We start from the raw sequence: 19,111 nt of genomic DNA, 5'->3' as shown, positions 1-19,111 counted from the left end.
GACAGCATGTCATTAGATTCAAGTGTATATTGGATTCTCAAGTCCCAGTATTTGGCAGTGTTGGCATATGTCACATGCAGGCCTTCACTAGCCAATTACAGTCAATCCTTGTTGAACATGTGACAGCTTCTACTGATAACTGCATCACCCTCATGGTCACCATACCTAAATGTGTGTGTGTTTGTATGCAGTTCACATTGATTCCAGATTGTCTGTATAAGTTGCCTCAAAATGGTTGACAGTAAGTACCCTGTTTGCATCTCCAACAGCTGTTCTGTCTTCTAACTTGTGTATCAACATTTATTCATCACCTGTTGCACCACTGTAATGATGCATTTGTGTGGTCCAGATAGTCACACATTGTACTCTTTCAATACTGAGTGACACTGTTACCCTGGCTACCAGCCAAGTAGGACCAACTGGTCAACAAACATTAACTGAATTTCCCACGCTCAGCTTTATTTAGAGGGAACTGAGATAGCTTATTCAATGTAGCAACAGACTACAGGCTGTATGGCCAAGGAATCGGGGTTCAGTTCCCAGCAGAGCCGAGAGATGTTGTCTTCTCTCCACAGTGCCAAGACTGCTTCCCCCTCCCCAGACTCTTATGCAATGGGTACTGGGGGCACATTCCCTAGGGAAAGGGAGTAAGGTTGATCATTCACCTACACCCAGTGCCAAGGATAAAAATACATGGAGCTATACCTCCACTCCCCCATACATTTTCATAGGGCGGTGATCATCTGTTTACCTTTACATTACCACCAGTGCCACTACAGTTACTTCTATAAACATAAACAAACTACTTCAGTTTCAGAGTTATTTTCTTACACTGAATTGCAACGATTCCTCAATTCTGATGAACACAACCCATGTTCAGCAAGGATCAACTGTGCTGTCCTGGATCTTGAGAATTAATTAATTTAAAGAACTTGTTTTGTCAGGTGACATACACATACAAGATCTTTGAACCATTCTAATTTCTTTGGTACTTTAATCCCAGTAGAATTTAAACAAGATGATCGCTAGCAGAGCACTATCACATAGCACTAGCACTTAACAAACTCCTACGGCCTTAAAAATAATGTGATATTTCCTTAAATTATTCCAGTGCACAGAGGCTGTTGTATAGGACTTGAATAGTTTTTGTTTTATAGGAATGCAAAGATTTGCCAAAGTATTTTGTGAATTACACAATGATAACAATACTTACAATGTATTGAAATATTAAGGGAAGAAACATGTTTGTGTGAAACAAGCTATTATGTAACTTATCAACACAAGCACAAATTTTTTATCACAGTTATTTATGTATGCTAATAATGTAAACTTGAGAACCTGTATAAATATTTTAGTGGTAAACTGCACTTTTATCTTGGATCCTGCTCCTCCCACTGACAGTAAGGAGTTGCATAACAGCTGACTCGACTTTAGCATTATGGGGTTTTGCAGACTTGTACATACATATACTCAACTATATTAACTGTAAATGTGACAAGTATGCAAAGAAGGAAGTTCTTACATTGGGGGGGGGGGCTGCAGTTAGTGCCTTCCCCTCTCATATCTATCAGCATGTATGATGGCTTAGACCCTGTGAAACATTAATCCACACCTTGCAGCCACACAATCCAGCTAGCAGCGTTCACTTTTGCAGTTGGCTTCTACAGTCTGTCAAAAGTGAGATTCTTTTCTGATAAAGCCTGGTTTCACTTGCAGGGTTACATAAATACGCAAAATAATCGCTACTGGAGTTCACAGAATCCACATCTAACCCATGAAGTCCCGCCCCATCCAGTGAAAGTTGGTGTCTGGTACGCTGTTAAGTGCAAGAAAGATTGTTGTACCTGTGTTTTTAATGAAACAATTAATTGCAAAACATCTACAAGTAGAGGGACAGCATGTTCAGCATTTCCTGTGATTTGTCCACATGTTATCGGCTGTCAGGCATGCTGATTCATTGGCAAAATTCATATGCACCTCACAGCCAGCAGTGCACTGATCACAGTGGAACCGATCAACAAAGTAAGAATCCTCCCTGTATAATAATTTGGCAAGTATACTGACCGGGAACATGGTCGTGTGATCAATTTGTATGCTAATGCTGAGAATATTTGAGTGTGGGATAAATAATGTAATGGGAATGGAGAAAACCGTGCAAGAAGGACCACAATTGGTATTCATGACTGCATGATAAAATCAAGTATATGGGCAGGACATGTAGCATAATAAGGGAAACAAGAAAGACATCTTGCTAGAAAACTGCAAGGGAAACAATTTTATGGGAAGTAAATACTGCTAAGTCTTCTGGATTATAATGCAGTTTAGTTTGGAGACAGTCTGACATTTTGAAGGAACATAATGCCTCCATCTTCAGGGTCAAAACGTAAGTGAAGAAAGAAATAATCACAAGCAGGCAGCAAGCTGAACTAGCCTCTGCTGGTTTCTTACTTTGTTTACTCTTCAACTCCAACGAGAGGTTCAGCTTGCCACCTGCTTCAGCTTATTTCTTATCTGACTCACACTTCACCCATGAAAACAGAGGTGATATGTTACTTCAAAACATCAGGCCCTGTCTGATCTGCCCAGTGTTGCAACCTATGAAAGAACTTCAGATCCATTCTGAAGTCTTTCAGCAACACTGTTTCATTTGTGTGAATGCAATGGATGGGATGGTGTTGATGAACATGAAGGGTCATCATCTGGGGATCCGGAAGGAAGCAAGCAATCAAGGTCTGTTTGAAAAAGAGACTGAGTAAAAACAAGGACTCTGTTGAGGTTATACCCAGCAATTCAAACTGGTTACCTCCAGAACAAAAGTAAACATTTCACTGGTACAGCAGTCAGCTCAGGAAGATAATATTAAACTGAATCTTATAAAAACAGGTTGTGAAGATGTAAATGGGGCTCAGCTGGTTCAGAATAATCCAATGATGAGATCTGTGAATGTGGTGACAAAGATATGGGATTCATACAACCAAAGAATTTCTTTAACAGCTGAGCAACTATCAGTTGCTCTGTGAAGTAAGGTGCAAAGATGGGGAGGGGCAGGTATGGAGCACAGGCTCAACTGTATGATTCAAGGATACTGGCACGTAGCCAAGATGGCTGCTTCTTGCCACTTCAGCAGCAACAAACATTTATGTGTCATGTACAGTGTCAATCAAAGATTACTGAAAAGATAGCCCAACAGCACCTCACCATTCCATGAACAGTGAACACAGTCCACAGGTACCTTCAAAACTAGGAATATGCTTTGCAAATAGCTGTACTTAAAGTTGCATTACAAATGATCCCAGTACAGTGCAACATTTACTTATAATGGGACATAACACAGTCAGTTCCATAACTTGTTTTTGTCTTACACGACCGCCTTCAGGAGGACATCATACACACGTCATGACATCCAGCCCAAAGAACATATCAATGCAATAATCTGTCCAGAAACTCTATACACCCAGTCCTAGTAGTTTTAACAGCCTGTGTAATTTTCACTTGAATATGCAGTCCAGTGAAGAGAAGTAACATTTCACAAGAACATACTGCTTCCACACTGCAACAAGTTCCTGCAAAATATCAGTATCTTTCTGCTGTAGCTGAGGTAGGGAGGAGTCTCACTGCATTTCTAAGTACTGTGACACTGTCCTGGCACTTCTAGAGACAGCAATGAATGGCATATGCCATAGTTCATAAAAACTAGTAAAAAGTGTGCTGTTTTCTTTAAAAACAATAATTTCACTTCAATTAAAGAATGTTATCTTCATGAAAATTCAAGATTTTTTATTGAGGATTTGACATATAATGAAAATATAAGAACTCACAGTTTGTTTAATTTCCAGCCTCTTCTCTAAGTACACATTTTTCTTGGACTGTCCGTTGTATAATTCTGCACTCAGAGCTGCAAAGCCATCATCACATAGAGAACGAGAGTGACTTCGCATCATGACTCACGCCCATCTCTTTCAGTGTGGAAGTGAGTGCTACACTGCTGCAGACTGCTCACACATGGCATTCCACCCCATAAGTTTTTCTGCAGGCTCGGCATTGTATACAATTTTGACTTATCCTCTTGCACTTGCAAATCGAAAACAATCAAATCATTCTGACTACACCCATCCTATTGATCTGTATTTATTTATTTACCAATGCAAGTACCCATATGGAACATCCATGGCCGTCCTAACTTACCAGCTGTATTAAGCATGTACGTCAAGTCACATCTGAATAGTTCTAGTGCTTTTGGCCTTCAGTACCCCTTTTTTCTGTTCTCATTAGGTGTGTGACTTGGGGGAAGAGTTTTCTTATATTCACATACTGAAATGTTTAGAAAAAAATTTATACAATAATCTCCAGTCCCACTCACATAGTGCACAATTTATATAAGGAAAACCATGCCACTGGCTACCATTATTTGGTTTGCATCTGTCATCTGTGTTACTGCCGCAGAGACTTCACCGTGGCTGAATGGCTCACCGCTCTGCTCTCCATTTGCAAATTCCACAACTCGTTCCAGTGTCAGAGACTGTGCTCGCTCTTCACGGAATACCTTCACCAAGCTGGCCTTGAAGGATTTCAACCTGTGAACAGAGAGAGAACACTGAAACCACATGCCAAAAATTACACTACACTATGCTACACTACAATACACTACACCTATCATTAGTCTGTGTGTTGCATGTTACAAAATATTTCACAATGATCACCTAGCAATCATGGAGTCAGTTTATTTGTGGACCTGTTCTGACACTACTCATCCAGTAGTTATTTCTATGGTCTTCCTCAATTTCCTGATCAATGTGGATCTTGTGTGCTTCTTGAACAGCTGATATCACTTAAATCCCCACCTTCCCAATCTCCCTAGTTATGCATGCCTGGGCCCTTCCCTTCAGATTTTCAACTAAAAATGTATGCATCTGTCATCTCTGCCATGCATGCTGCAACCAAAACCAATGAAACCAACAGACCAGGCTATCACAGTTCCAGTACCTACATTGTTACTATTCAGCCACACCCTGAGTGGAGTGCCATGCCTATTGTCATCCGATGTTTCACCGAGCTCCTCATCTCCTGAATAACTTGTGTTTCTCAGAAGACTGCAGCACCATACAGAACTGACATGGTTTTCTGAATGTGATGAAACATCTTGTATTTTAAGGAATAAACGCAATTTTAAGTCACCACCAAAGGATAATTAATACATTCTTGAATCTGTGAATACTAGTTAAGACAAAATATTAAATCATTCCAGCTTCAGCTTGGGCTGCTATTCAAAATTTCTGTTGTAGCAATATGTTACAATTTGAGATGAGATGAATTTCTGTACCAGTATCCAGTTAATTTGTTCCCCTTCCAAGTTTCTGGCCCCTTAAAGCCCACTGGTTATTATATGTATCACCTCCTTTAACATAGTAAAACTCTGCATTCTGCCCCCACAGTGTATTTATGTTTCTGTATGATTCTCGCAATAAAGAGAGATTATTTCCTTCAACACCATTAACTGGCTAGTCATTATGGAGATGGAGTGTTTTCTGTGAGGTATGAACTGAATTTTTAAATAATATACAGATAACCTCCAGGCTTTAGAGGGTGTGAAGTGTGAGTGTTGCTTACCTGTCATCACTGATGACAGCTGATGAGGCTGGTTCTGCAGATGCACCCGCAGCTGTGTCATCAGGAACGGATATGTCAGTCTCCATTTCAGTAGCAGACGTGGGTTTTGAGGCAAGCTTGGCAGAACTCCGTGTCTTGCGCCTGTCAGTCACATCTTCTGTTTCCTCTTCAGAATCCCAATCATAAGGGTCGTAACTCTCATCACCAGGTTTCCTTCTCGGCTGCAAAACAAAAATAACTAAATATATTTCCAGCCAATTTGCTCATGTAACCTTTACTGTCACATAATAGGAGATTCTAAACCGCTTGCTACTACAGGGGCAGTGGCTACAAGTAACTCAGGGTATGGGGGTCAGCACTGATGAAATACAACTATCAGTCACCTGGGCTTCAGCTGATTCACCATTCCAAGACTCAGACAGCACTGTCTTGGTGGATACAAAAATAAGCCAACACACTCACTGCATGCAGAATCATCAGAAGCATCTCATATTAAAATGCAGGTCATGAGATTAATGAGCAAATATGTCAACAGTTTTAGGGCCGCACCACAATACAGTGGAACCATAAAAAGTAAAAAAAAAAGTAAGTAAAGCTATCCCTGTAACAGGCCGTGAAGGCCCATAGGGTTGTGAGATGTTGAGGGTCCCACATTATCTAGACCATCGGCTCAAAGATGGTGGTAAGGTTGTCAACCTTACGCACCAGCCGCCCTTTAATCCCCAGGAAAATTATTTAATTAATTCCTGGTACTCATTTTTGTTAGAGGCTGAGTCAAACCCAGGGCCATAGTGCGGCTGGAAGGATTAGGTAAATTGAAAAAAAATCCAATGACCTATCAGGACTTGAACCCGCAACTTTCCAGCTTGTAGCATAGCCCCTCAACCAACTACACTACCGCGTGCCCCCACAGTGGAACCATAATTTTATGTTAAATTTCAATAACCCCAAGTCAATAATCTGCATGTTAAATTTCCTCCATTTAATATTTTCCTTGATTCAGTCGTGCCAAAGAAACCTTAAATGGGGCTTTCACTGTAGAATGAAGGTCATCGTTTGCCAATAGGGTGGGTGGACATAACATATGAAAGATTTATCCTTATTTCAATTTCATTACCAGTTCTTTGAGAAGTTTAATTAGTCTTGTTTCAACCCTTTCACATTGTTCATGCCAGATACAACAGGTGAACAATGTGAAAATATCCACACAAGTTGGTTAGGAAATACAAAACTTGTGTTATCTGCTGCCCATATTAAAGAGCAAAGACATGACATAATAAGGCGGTAAGTCTGAGGGCTGGAGGCAGGCACTTCCCAACAGTGGACCATCGTGGTAAAACTGTGATGGGAGAAGCCTTGTTCCACTGAAATAATTTCACTACTGATCAAATTCAGGTTCCCACTACCTTATCCCTTCTAGACTTCTTTCTCTGGTGTTCCTCTGCATCACTGTCAGCTCCGGAGGCTTCATTTGCATCTCCATCACCACGACGCCGCTTTCTCTCTTTTTCCAGTACCTTAACAAAGTACAGCAATTTGAGTGCCCACTCTGCAAGCATTCAGCAGTCTGTGTCATCACTCACCAACATGTTGCATCACATTAACACACACAAACCAGTAAGTCAGAAAAAACCATCCCACTACATTATGTAAATACTGTCCACTTCTATCAGTGTCTGTGGTCACAGTGTAAACAATACTAACTATTAAGTGAGAACTACCTTTTTGAAATAAGCAAACTGCACCAGTTCTATAGCAGCTTGGGCATCGTCGATATCAACAGTACGAGACAGCCTGGCCTTCGCATGCGCTGTCGAGAGCCGGATCAGAGTCTCCAAGGTTCGAGCTGTTACTGGTTGTGTCTGGAATTAATGAATTTTAATGAGGAGCTTCATAACTTGTACTCATCTCCAAGTATAATTAGAATGATCAAGTCAAGGAGGATGAGGTGGGCAGGGCATGTAGAATGAATGGGGGAGAAGAGGAATGCATATAGGATATTGGTGCGAAAGCCAGATGGAAAGAGACCACTGGGAATACCAAGGCGTAGGTGGGTGGACAATATTAAAATGGATCTTAGAGAGATACGATGGGATGGTATGGACTGGATTGATCTGGCTCAGGATAGGGACCAGTGGAGGACTCTTGTGAACATGGTAATGAACCTTCAGTTTCCATAAAAGGCTGGGAAATTCTTGAGTAGCTGCACAAGTGGCGGCTTTCAAGAAGGGCTCAGCTCCATAAGTGACGCATGTTCATCTGTGCAGAAGCACCCTGTAAACCGTGCTAGTTGCAAATGAGAAATGGTGGAATGAAGAGAATGGTCAGAACCTACTTCATCTGCTGAAAACAAATATGGACCGAATGGTGGCACATAGACACAAAGTCAAAATAAAAGGATAAGAGTATTTATTTGGAAAGGCAAACAAATTCAGAACAGAGATGGTTCTCCTCCTATACGTACCCTGGCAACGTCAGTGTCAACTGTGTCTTGAGAACGCAGGCGTGAGTACTCTTCAGCAATGGCTTCAGAAGCTTCTTCAGTCAGAGTTGGCTTCATACATTTAGCAATGTGAATGTACTTCTTCATGAAGGACACACTGATAATCTTGTCCCTGTGTAACAGCAGAACCAAAATATTACACGCTGGAGCAAACAGATGTACAGACAGAAACAACCGGTATGGGAATAATCAGGATCCATAACAACCAGTATGGGAATAATCAGGATCCATAACAAGCAGTATGGGAATAATCAGGATCCATTTCTATCACCTGCATTTGGTGAGAGATACACACAGGCAAGATGACCTGCACACCACAAACAGCTCTCCCTCTTCCCCCCATATTTACCATTTCTCAAACAGAAAACATAAATCCTATTTTACCAGATTTCTTAGCAGGTCCATTTAACATCACCGTGTCAACTGCAGAGGTTATTTGAATGTAACATGAGGAAAGCATGACGTACTTGTGGCCTGTCTTTAAGGCACTATTCAGCACGAACCTGAACTTGCTAGAATGTACTGGTATACAGCTCTGCAGTTCCACAAGATGCGACAAGGTGTGCATACTTACTTGCGATTTCGTGTCCCACCATGAAGGAGAGAGTCATATTTCTCATAAATAGGAGTGCTCAGACTGTCTCCCTCTGCCAGGTCTGGGTTCTGCGTGCTCAGCATGTCTACAGAAGAGCCCATGGGAAGGGCTTCCCCATCTTGTTCACCAGGATTTCTGAAAGACACTCACAAATGTATGGTGGTTACTTCTGCCTCAAGGTCTATCCAGATTCTGGGGCATGGACAGAGGATGGGTTACTGGTACCTTCATGCAGCTCTTGCTACATATGGTTTGGGAACCAGAACTGCAAGTTCCGATGATGTATCACACTACATAAAAAAATTTACAGCTATTTGGTAATCATCATATATAATGAAGGTGCTGGAGGAAAAAAATTCCTCATTTTGTGTTTCTCCTGACACATAACATCAGGAAACTGACAATGTGAATTGTCTTCAACTATAATGAAGTTCTCAGTTACACTGCATCATACAACAACTGGAATTAAGTCTGCAATTTTTGGTGTACACTGTTTTGCATTTTACTATCTGAACACTGTGGTGTGGATTAAGGAAAAGACACAGAACTGACAAATGACCGCGATGAATGTCAATTTAATCACACAATTCCATAAGAATGACATAAATGAAACACAAAAGATATGCTTCAACAATAGGCAGATAGATTTGAATAAACTCTTGACACATATGGAAACTTGCAGCTTGATTGCTTATTCCATCACTTGGCTTACTCTTCAACCCTGAAAAAGGAGCCTTGTATTACACCAAAATGTTGCCAAACATCATCACATCCCTGATGACTTTAATTTCACAAGTTCATACAGACTGGGAATGCAATCTTCTGACATATGCAGGAGAAAGCATTTCCCAGTGTTAGGCCAGAATGTGAAGTAATAAATGACAAAGTGTCCTCACCCTACATACTGGTTTAAATCTTGCTCACCTGTATCGATGCATCCGCACAACGTGGTCTGAAATGACGCGATCATGCTCCCCATCAACCAGGTCCAACATCACAAACAGCAAATCAAAACGAGACAACAGCGAGTCCTGCAGGCCAATGTTCTCCATAGGAGTCTTATACTGGTCATACTGAGACAGAAATCACACCACATATGATCCCAAGGTTTCATAATAGTGAATGCTCTTAAGTCTTCGCTGGCACTCAACCACAATACGATGAGGTGGACTTCCTTCTTTCCAGAAACTATAAATGCTTCCATCACCAGGAACCTTCTAATGCACTGGAAATCCACCCCACATTTAAAATGTAGTAACACACATATACAAAAATTTGTTACTCTAAATTGTAGCACAGAAGGGATTAGCAAAATAACAACAAAAGCATTCTCAGAGTTTCAGAGAAGGTAGGTATGTGGCAGTAACACGGTTCTATTGCCAGATGCCTCTACTGGGAAATATGAATAAGTTGTATGCTTCACATTAATTTGAAGTCAATCATGACACTGTGCTATATTGCTGTACCATAGTAGAACCCTGTCTACAGCCAGTGAGGCACAGGGCTCATGCCCTGCCATAAACTCAGTCACTTAACTGGGCTTGCATGGCGAGGTGCAGTAGAATTCTCATATAATGTTTCTGAACTCTAGATCTCTGCCCCAGTTTATAGTTAGAGGGGCTGCTTCATGACTTATTCCTAATGGGAAATTTCACCAAAATCCATCTAGTGGTTCCTGACTTGAAACATGTGGACATATATGGCCCTCATTAAGAGTGTCTGCTTCATGCACATCATGCAAATCCCCAGTTTATGAATCAAAATTAATTCCCAAACCCAGTTCTGCACCCAGCCCTATGAAGCCTGAAGTCCATCAATCCACATGCTGCCTAACAATTCAGTTTGTACCTCACAGTAAAGCCACTGCATCTCCACTACAAAGACCAACTATGCAATCAATGAACCATATGAACACACAGGTACACTGCCTGTGCAGAATGATGAGTTTTAGTGTATAACAGCTGGTGGTACATATTGTAACCACTTTGCCTTAATGGCTTGAAGAGCTGTAACTGATCCATGTTAAGGGCTGTGCTGTAGCTTATGTGGTTAGCCACCAGCTACCAAATCTGGCAGCCCCAGTTCAATCCCACATCAGGTCATATGGGATCTGTGGTAGACAGTGGCACTGGGACAGGTTTCCTGTGGGTACTTCAGTTCCCCCTGCCAATTGCCAGTCCACTAACTGCTCCACACTCATTAATCCTCCTGCCATCTGATGCTACAGTGCTGACACTGACAGTGCATTAAATAACCAACTTATACACATCACTCCATGGCAACTTACTCTGCCATACACTGGGTTGGCAGCGGCAAGCACGGAGCACCTAGCATTCAGACGAGCGTGGATACCAGCCTTGGCTATTGTAACTCTCCCTTGCTCCATGACTTCATGAATAGCAGTTCTATCCATGTCTGACATCTTGTCAAACTCATCGATGCACACAACCCCTCTGTCAGCAAGCACCATGGCTCCAGCCTCAAGCCTAAACATAACGAAACATTTGCTTGAAGCCTCTGATTCATTTAAAAATTCAGTCCCTGTCACACAAAAGTCAGTCACATTGCATCCTAAAGAGGGTTGTGTTCTGGGGTGTGGAGCAACGTGGAAACCTGCTGGTTGCTCAGCAAATTGCAGCCCTGAAGGCAGAGGAATTATGTTGCTCCAAAACACTGCCAAACTTCCAGAGGACTTACACGGTGGCACACCCCAGAAGCCATAACATTCATCTTTTTTCTTTGTTATTAATCTATCTATATACATGAATCAACAACTCAATTGTGTGTAATCATTCAGCAGCCATATGCACATCTGTAGCACATTTTCTCCTATATGCCAGGGACCAATCACAGATGCAAAGAAACCTGCAGTTTCACACTGGTATTCATTTCCCAGTAATGCCAACCTGTACTCTCACTGGTGCAAAACTTACCTCCTCTCTCCAGTCTCTTGGTCAGTTGTCACTGCAGCTGTAAGACCAACACCCGATGACCCACGACCTGTAGTGGGAACAGCCCGCGGAGCAGTGCAGAGAACATACCGCAGCAACTGCGACTTTGCAACACTAGGGTCCCCTATCAGGAGAACGTTGATGTCCCTAGAAGCATACGCTACAGCTACTAATGCTATTCCAACAGCCATCACACACTTAGACCACTAAAGCTGCACATACTACACAGAGTGCAAGGGGCATTACACCACTGAGTGCCACAGAGTTACTGAAACTCTGCTTCTCACATGCTCCATGCTCAGGTACTGACAGACTGTTATGTCATCAGTAAGAAGTTCCTCAATTACATTCTGAAAGCATAATTGGAACCAAAGCTGCCATACCAGAGATCTCAATGAACACACAGGACTTGTGTTCCATAAGGTTGCCTGAGAAAGTATGAAGCCATCTGCACTATCATCATCCAATTTCAGGTTACCACAGCAAAAAATGGTTGAGCATTAACATGTTGTACAAACATAAGTTATGCTGTATATCACAAATGAGTGCCCACACCTGTTCTTTGAGTACTAATATTTTGATGTGGATATGTAAACTGTTGTGTGCTAAATAAAGATTACAATCGGCTATTTGTGTGTATTATTCGTGGGAAATGGTGTTAAATGTTGGCTTTGACAGAACATTCAACAGCTAGGACTAGAAAGGAACAGGTGAGAACTCAGCAGATGTTAATGGCATGAAAACTAATGTATGAGATGAGAAGGCTTCCTGGTGAGTTCTGAACTTAGTCTTACACTAGTTTCACATGCAAAACCTTCTCTGGAATTCCTTCTTTGTTCTTCTCAAAATGTGTCTGCATCACCTTGTTTTGTTATTTATTAACTTATCATTCTCAGTGTTAATCTCTGAATTCTCCAATTCTTTTCTTTCTTGTTCTATCTCTTTTGCTTTTTCTGTTTTCTATTGCATGCAACTCACGTTAAGAAACGTCACTATCAGGCTAATTACTGCATTCTCAACACTTTCTTTTGTTTGGCTCTAACAAGAGAAGTGTCATATAAATGCCCACTTACCCTCGGAGCCGTGTTCCATTAGGAAGGACCTTCTCCACTCCGCCCAGCAACATGCACAAGATGGCCTTCTTTATGTACTCATGTCCATGAATGGAAGGTGCCAGCGATCTACTGAGCAACTCAAAAATTTCGATGTTCTTGTTACGAGCCAGTTTCTTGCACTTCTGGACATCCTCCCTGGTGATCAGAAGCGTCGACTCCTTTGTGAGCTGGGATATGTTATTAGCAATCAGAACTGTTCTGAAAAACAGACAAACACTGTGAAACTGCACACAAATCAACCAACTCTGGATTACACAGAAGGAATGTCCTAACCAGCGGAGCAACAATCACTCACCGGTGGAGAGACCACATACAAGGAATTCAGATACTTACAAGGTGGTTCAAATATGACCAGGACTGATTTTTTTTTAAAACCATAATTGCCAAACACTTACTTGCACATGTCAGTCTTCAACGTACTCCCCTCCAGAGTCAACACATTTTTTCCAATGTTCTGGAAGCATCCTGATGCCCTTTTCAAAAAAGTGTTGTGGTTTGCTGCGTATCCACTCCCGAACAGTCTGGATGATGGCGTCATTGTCCACAAACCGCATGCCTTGCAAGTCTGATTTGAGCCTTCCAAACAGGTAGAAATCACTTGGGGTCAAATCGGGACTGTACAGCAGATGTGTCAGAAGGTTCCACTTCAATTTCCAGAGGGTTTCCATTGTTTTGGCCGTATGAGGGCGTGCATTGTCTTGAAGGAAGGCTACCCGCTTTCCGCCTGTCTTCTGCTTGGATTGGATCTTTTCCTTCACGTCTGCTGCCAGGAGGTCTGAGTAATAAGCTGCACTGACTGTTCTGGCATCTGTCATAAAGTCTACATGGATAATCCCCTGCCAGTCCCAGTAGAATGCTGCCAACACTTTTCCTGCCGAACGGCTCCTCCGCACTCCGCCACTCGTGTGATGACTGCTGGGACTCGGGAATGAAGTAGTGCACTCACGTTTCATCAGTGGTCACGATACTTCAAAAATGCATCACCTTCGTCTTCCAACTGCTGTAGGAGACAACTGGCAGCTTGCATGCACACCATTTTGTTCACATCCGTCAAAGTGTGTGGTTCCCACCGTGCATTCACCTTGTGATAGTACAGGTGGTATTTCACGATCTCGTCCACGGTACCAACACTGATGGACAGCATTGCTCCAAGTTCCTTGATAGTTATGTGCCTATTCTCATGAATAAGCGCATCTGCACTATCAATGTTTGGCTTGGTGACAGATGTTCGAGGCCAACGATCATGCGCTCTCTGCCCTCTCTGAAGCACTTACATCAAATACACAGGTCAGTGAGTGACACTCTTCCCCATACAGTTGTTGGAGTCTGTGGTGAATTTCAGCGGACGGGACATTTTCTCCAAGGAGGAATTTGATCACAATGCATTGTTCCATGCTCCGCGGTACCTTCTGTTCACTTATCACTCTAGCAACTCCCAGACAGGACTGAACAGGTTCTAACCCAAACAGGAGGGAAGGTGAAGGTTGTGGGTTCACTCTCTCAAGGTTGCAAAGCTGCTGCCCAGTGCAGCTTGTTTACACACAAATCAGTCCCAGCCATATTTGAACCACCTTGTATCATCAAAAAATCATTGGATTCAACCTAGTGTTCATTAACACTTCCTAAAAGTGTCCCAAATGGCCACATTATGAAGTTTGTGCTAGAATTTCACATTGTCATCAATAGATGGCAGCTCTGTGCTCTTACATTGGCCATTTAATTTATTTGTCATCTATTTAGTGGCACCATCAGTAATTTGGGCTGTAAAATGCTGGATGATTGGCACATGATGAACTGGGAAAAATATGGATGTAATCTTGGTCTGGCATGAGATACTATCCCAACATGATCTTGTAAGGACTGAGAGACATGACACAAAACGTCAGCCACGATAGTCTGTGTCCTGACCAAAACTAGAACCAGGCACCTCTGAAATACAAGTTAGAACCACTACTGCCCCAGCCAATGAATGCACTTAATAATGATATGCACCACAGTTCCAAAGATAAGGGAAGACTTGGGTGGCAGGGACTTTCTACCATCTTCAGTGGCTGCGTGACATCTGAAGGAATCTTCACAGGGATAAGAGTAACTGTTGGTATACCTGAATGTCCCTGTAGTGAAGTTGCCTTGCTTTCCGGGTAAACACCTGTAGTTACCCACAATTTGCACCCGGTCTCCTGGCTTACACTTGTCCACTAAGTCATTATCACAGATGACATCCACAGACCGTGGCAACTGACCTACAGATGCAACAGAATGTGTCCATTAATACGCAGAAAAGCTAAAAAGGGGTAAAAATCCATGTTATACTTCTATTTTCACTATTCTTACTGAAGCAGCTGAGGGATGAAGCTCACATCCACCTACTTCCAAGGTTAAGAATGCATGAAACTACACCTCTACTCCCCCACACATTTCCAGGGCATGGTGCTTAATTAAGCATGGGGACCTTATATTTGCCCGAGTTTATTGAACAATCATAAATGAGGATCTCACAGTATGTCACAATGACATGACCAGGAACCACACAATGAAGGCATTTAGGGAGAAGTCCACATTGCAACTGCTTTGGCCTTGGGAGATGAGCCCCAGGGGCCTGAGAAACATTTGGAAGGACATTACTTGTAATAAATGTTTATGTCAATTCTGTGAGGCATATTATTTCTAATGTGAAAATACATGGGCAAATTATTTTTTGAAGTTGTATCAACCCTGCTGTCGTGACTTGCTTTGCCAAGTGCAATTCCTGTGACCAGCAATGACTGTCTCTATTCAGCGAATCTAAAATATCTTGAAACACGTGTCATCATCAGACAATGATACACATCATTACATTATCATCAGAATGTCACTAGATTCTATTTTAAAACATAGGAGTGAAACCAAATTCACAACACAAAGGACCTACCTTCTGCAAGGCTGCCTATTTGAGACATGACATATCCAGAACAATGTATCAGACACACAATACTGTCATCAATTAAGCAAACATTAGGTTTATTTACCTGCAGGTGCCTTCTCAGGCATCTCCTGTATACTGATCGTCTGATGATCTTTGTATACCGACAGTCCATACTCCGTCTCGAGAGTATTGCCATCTTCATCCTGAAAGTAATGCAGACTGTAAATCTGCACCGTACTGCATGTGAGTTTACTCAGGTGGGAGAAACACAACAGTGTCACACATTGAATTGATGCAACACACTACGCTCTTACATCCAGTCTTGAAAGCACTGCTGTGACTGACGTAAAACAACCATACGTTAAATGGTGGGAAATGTAACAGCTCACTGCCTCAGGAAAGTGCATGGCACTGAGGCTCACAGCTAACACACTCTGTGCATCATGAGAGAGTGATGCAGACTGTTTCATATTCATTGGAAGAGTGACTGGACACCATCAGGATGGGAACCAAAATCAGCATACCGAACATCTCATGGGATGCCTGCCTGCTCAAGCCAAGTTGCACCCTCAATGATGTTTTAGCCATGGGAATATCAGGTTGTAATGCATACCTTTGTTGGGTAGACAGAACTCGATGGAAAAGCATCAAAAGACGTGAGGTCAGTGTACCGACGCTCCGACACTTTCTTCGTTGCAGGACAATAGTGGACACTGCGAACAACTTTAGGACGTATAAGGGAACCTGCAAGTTAACCGAAATGTCAAACATATGGTAAATCATGACTCAATTAGTCACAGTAACGGGAAACATACAATGTGCGGAGGGTTGGTCAAATTATTTCATCACATGAAAATTTTCTCTGTACTGTTTCCAGTGGTCCACAGCACAGAACACTACTTCACACTGTGCAGACTCACTGCTTAACCCTTTACTGCACAATGGTAATCATATGTAACAGATTACAGATGTGTAACACAAGCCACTTACATTTTGTCACAATTCCTTCAACGCAGACAAGGTTTCCAAGGAATCTCGACATGAGTGTACGAGGTGTCACATGTTTGTTGCCAAAACTGCCTTCAAAAGCTACAAACAGCTCCTCAGTATCTTTAGCGTATGTTGGATCCACACTGCCTACATATTCCTTCAGTGCACGCTGAAATGCCAGTTGTTCTTCAAATGCATTGTTCAACAAGCTGAAACACAACAGATCACAGCCACGCTGTTTGAACCGCAGAATGCGACAGACAATAAATGGGAAGTGGAAACAGATTGGAAAGGAGGGGGTCATGATCTGTTTCAAAGCATTTGGTTGGAGAGACCATTCTGTAACATCCTGCACCTTGCCCAATCCCCACATTGGAGGTCCACCTTCGTTGACTGTCTATGACTGAATATTCAATATATTCACGACTAACCCTTCATATGAGAACACACAATGCCATTGTGACCACATACCATCAAACAGTATTCTCCACGTCAAAAGAAGCAAAACCAACCAACCTTGCAGCCCTTACAGGGTTCCGGTGACGTAAATCATTTACATTGACAAGGAGCCTCTTGCCTTTATCTGCAACCAAGTCCTTCACAAGTTGAGAGTAAGTACCGTCACCCTCCTGTAAGGCAAAAACAGTGTCAGCAACTTCAGAAGGGCAGGAAGGCTGCAATCAGAACTGCAGCCTGCACAGTTCCCACATGAATGCTTAGCACCTCTGCACTCAAGTTAGCCCTGGGTTTTAAGTAATTAAGCACCTAAGTTCAGTTGTGATTACTCTGGTTTCTCTTACTGTTACAGGTACTAGTACTCTCACTATGGTTACCACATTTTCATAGTTGCACCAGAGTTGCTCCTACTACCCAAGTTAGTGCATCCACCATGCTGCTGTTATGGATTCTAGGATATCAAGAAGAACTGAGCATGGCTTCCAACGGCATGACATTCGTATCAGCATTAGTTCTGAAGTATGAACATGCAAGAAGTCTGGGCAGATACTTCTTGCATGCTGCCAAAGGGATGATTACAAACTAGGAACTTGTTAATGTGTGATCTCTACCACAAGAACATTTTTCTCATTCTGTTACAGTAACTGTATCCAGCATAAGGACAACAAGCCTGATGGCATGTAGCCCTGTTATCATCACTGTGTAACTATCTAAAAATTTAATAAAAGACTGATATTATGCATTGCAAGTATAGAAGTTTCTCAAACTAGGGAAGTTGTCCCAGTTCTTAATTAAACATCAAGCCGTGAAGACATATGAGGGAGTGGAGGTATTGCTTCATGCATCCATCACCTCTGCACTAGATGGAGGTGAGCTTCACAGCCTGGCCCCTCTACCCCTGAGGAAAGCCCCCGAAAAACCAGTCTGTATGCTGTCAAGAGAAAAATCTTATGCCCAAAATTAATTTAAGCGACAAGCGTTTGCTTGGGGGTCTTCTTAAGTGACAGATTGAGAACACCTCACTGAAGGCACAGGCCCATTTGCAGTGCTGATTACGAGATTACGCCACGGCCTTAACAGCTCAGAGTGCTCGGCAGGATAAACATGCTAATGCTTAGTCTAGTGTTTCCTTCTTTATATACGTAATCGTCATGAGCTTTCGCTATTCGAACTGCAGTTTTGACAGGGGAAGATCTAACCGCTGTACTAAACACTGAAAACGTTACATTAATTTTCTCGCAGCCATTTGGTTCCTGTAGGTTCGGCAGCCTCGCCTAAAGCTGGCAAGTTATCCGTTACTGATGTCAGAACTACAATCTTTATACAGCGAACCCCTATACAGAACAATAGCAGTACAATAACACCGCAGTACCTCATCGTCTAAGAAGTCCAAATATTCTCGCTGCAAATCTCTTAAACGTTGATCAACTTCCACTTCACCCATTGTTAAAATTCTTATTATGTTACAGCAACAAAATACACTTATTAGTTTCCTTATACACCAAAACAGATATTCTGAACTTCACTCTATACACTCTATACTACCGGAAACCACAGCATACTTGGCGGGAAAGTAGCATGCACGAATCAAATACATCCTTCAGGTGTGACAACTGGTGACAGCTAACCACACAATGTGACCAACATATATAGTTCAAGTTTTGCCCACTAGATGTCCCATGTGATATATATAATACTCCTGCAGCCATCTAGTGGCAGGATTTAATATGTTTCCAGCATAAGCAATGAAAAAGATCACAAACCTTGAGAAATTAATAGTTGCTCAGCCAATCAAGAAATTTCAAGTATTTTATGGAATTTAAAACGTTATTACCGTGTTCACAAGAGCCTGCCACTGACCCCTATCCTATGCCAGGTCAAACGACTTCTCATCCTATTAAAATATATTTCAAAATTATCCTCCCATCTACGTCTAGGTCTTTCCTTCAGGTTTTCCAACATAGACTTCATACATTCTCCAACATTTTG

The 19,111-nt window shown here is 42.1% G+C and overlaps 1 protein-coding gene across 2 annotated transcripts; it reads right to left on the bottom strand.

The window, feature by feature from the left end:
• Positions 1–4,277: 4,277 nt before the first annotated feature.
• Positions 4,278–18,726, bottom strand: LOC111867447 (DNA replication licensing factor Mcm3). 2 transcript variants are annotated; one of them, XM_023857326.2, is made up of 16 exons: positions 18,685–18,726; positions 17,183–17,295; positions 16,667–16,875; positions 16,290–16,420; positions 15,780–15,879; positions 14,876–15,014; positions 12,730–12,969; positions 11,639–11,803; positions 10,993–11,191; positions 9,630–9,778; positions 8,685–8,840; positions 8,072–8,222; positions 7,329–7,469; positions 7,014–7,124; positions 5,608–5,828; positions 4,278–4,574 (listed from the first exon to the last, which is right to left on the bottom strand). In XM_023857326.2, the coding sequence occupies exons 1-16, from the start codon at positions 18,700–18,702 to the stop codon at positions 4,373–4,375; spliced, it is 2,445 nt and encodes an 814-aa protein (XP_023713094.1). In that variant the 5' UTR covers positions 18,703–18,726; the 3' UTR covers positions 4,278–4,372. The 2 variants fall into 2 exon arrangements, with proteins under 2 accessions (XP_023713094.1, XP_023713093.1); XM_023857325.2 differs by lacking the exon at positions 18,685–18,726 and adding an exon at positions 18,495–18,678.
• Positions 18,727–19,111: the final 385 nt, after the last annotated feature.

The sequence above is a fragment of the Cryptotermes secundus genome, unplaced genomic scaffold, assembly GCF_002891405.2.
Source record: "Cryptotermes secundus unplaced genomic scaffold, Csec_1.0 scaffold423, whole genome shotgun sequence".
Classification (NCBI taxonomy): domain Eukaryota; kingdom Metazoa; phylum Arthropoda; class Insecta; order Blattodea; family Kalotermitidae; genus Cryptotermes; species Cryptotermes secundus.
The sequence above is the reverse complement of the archived record's forward strand: the minus strand, read 5'-3'. Positions and strand labels throughout refer to the sequence as shown.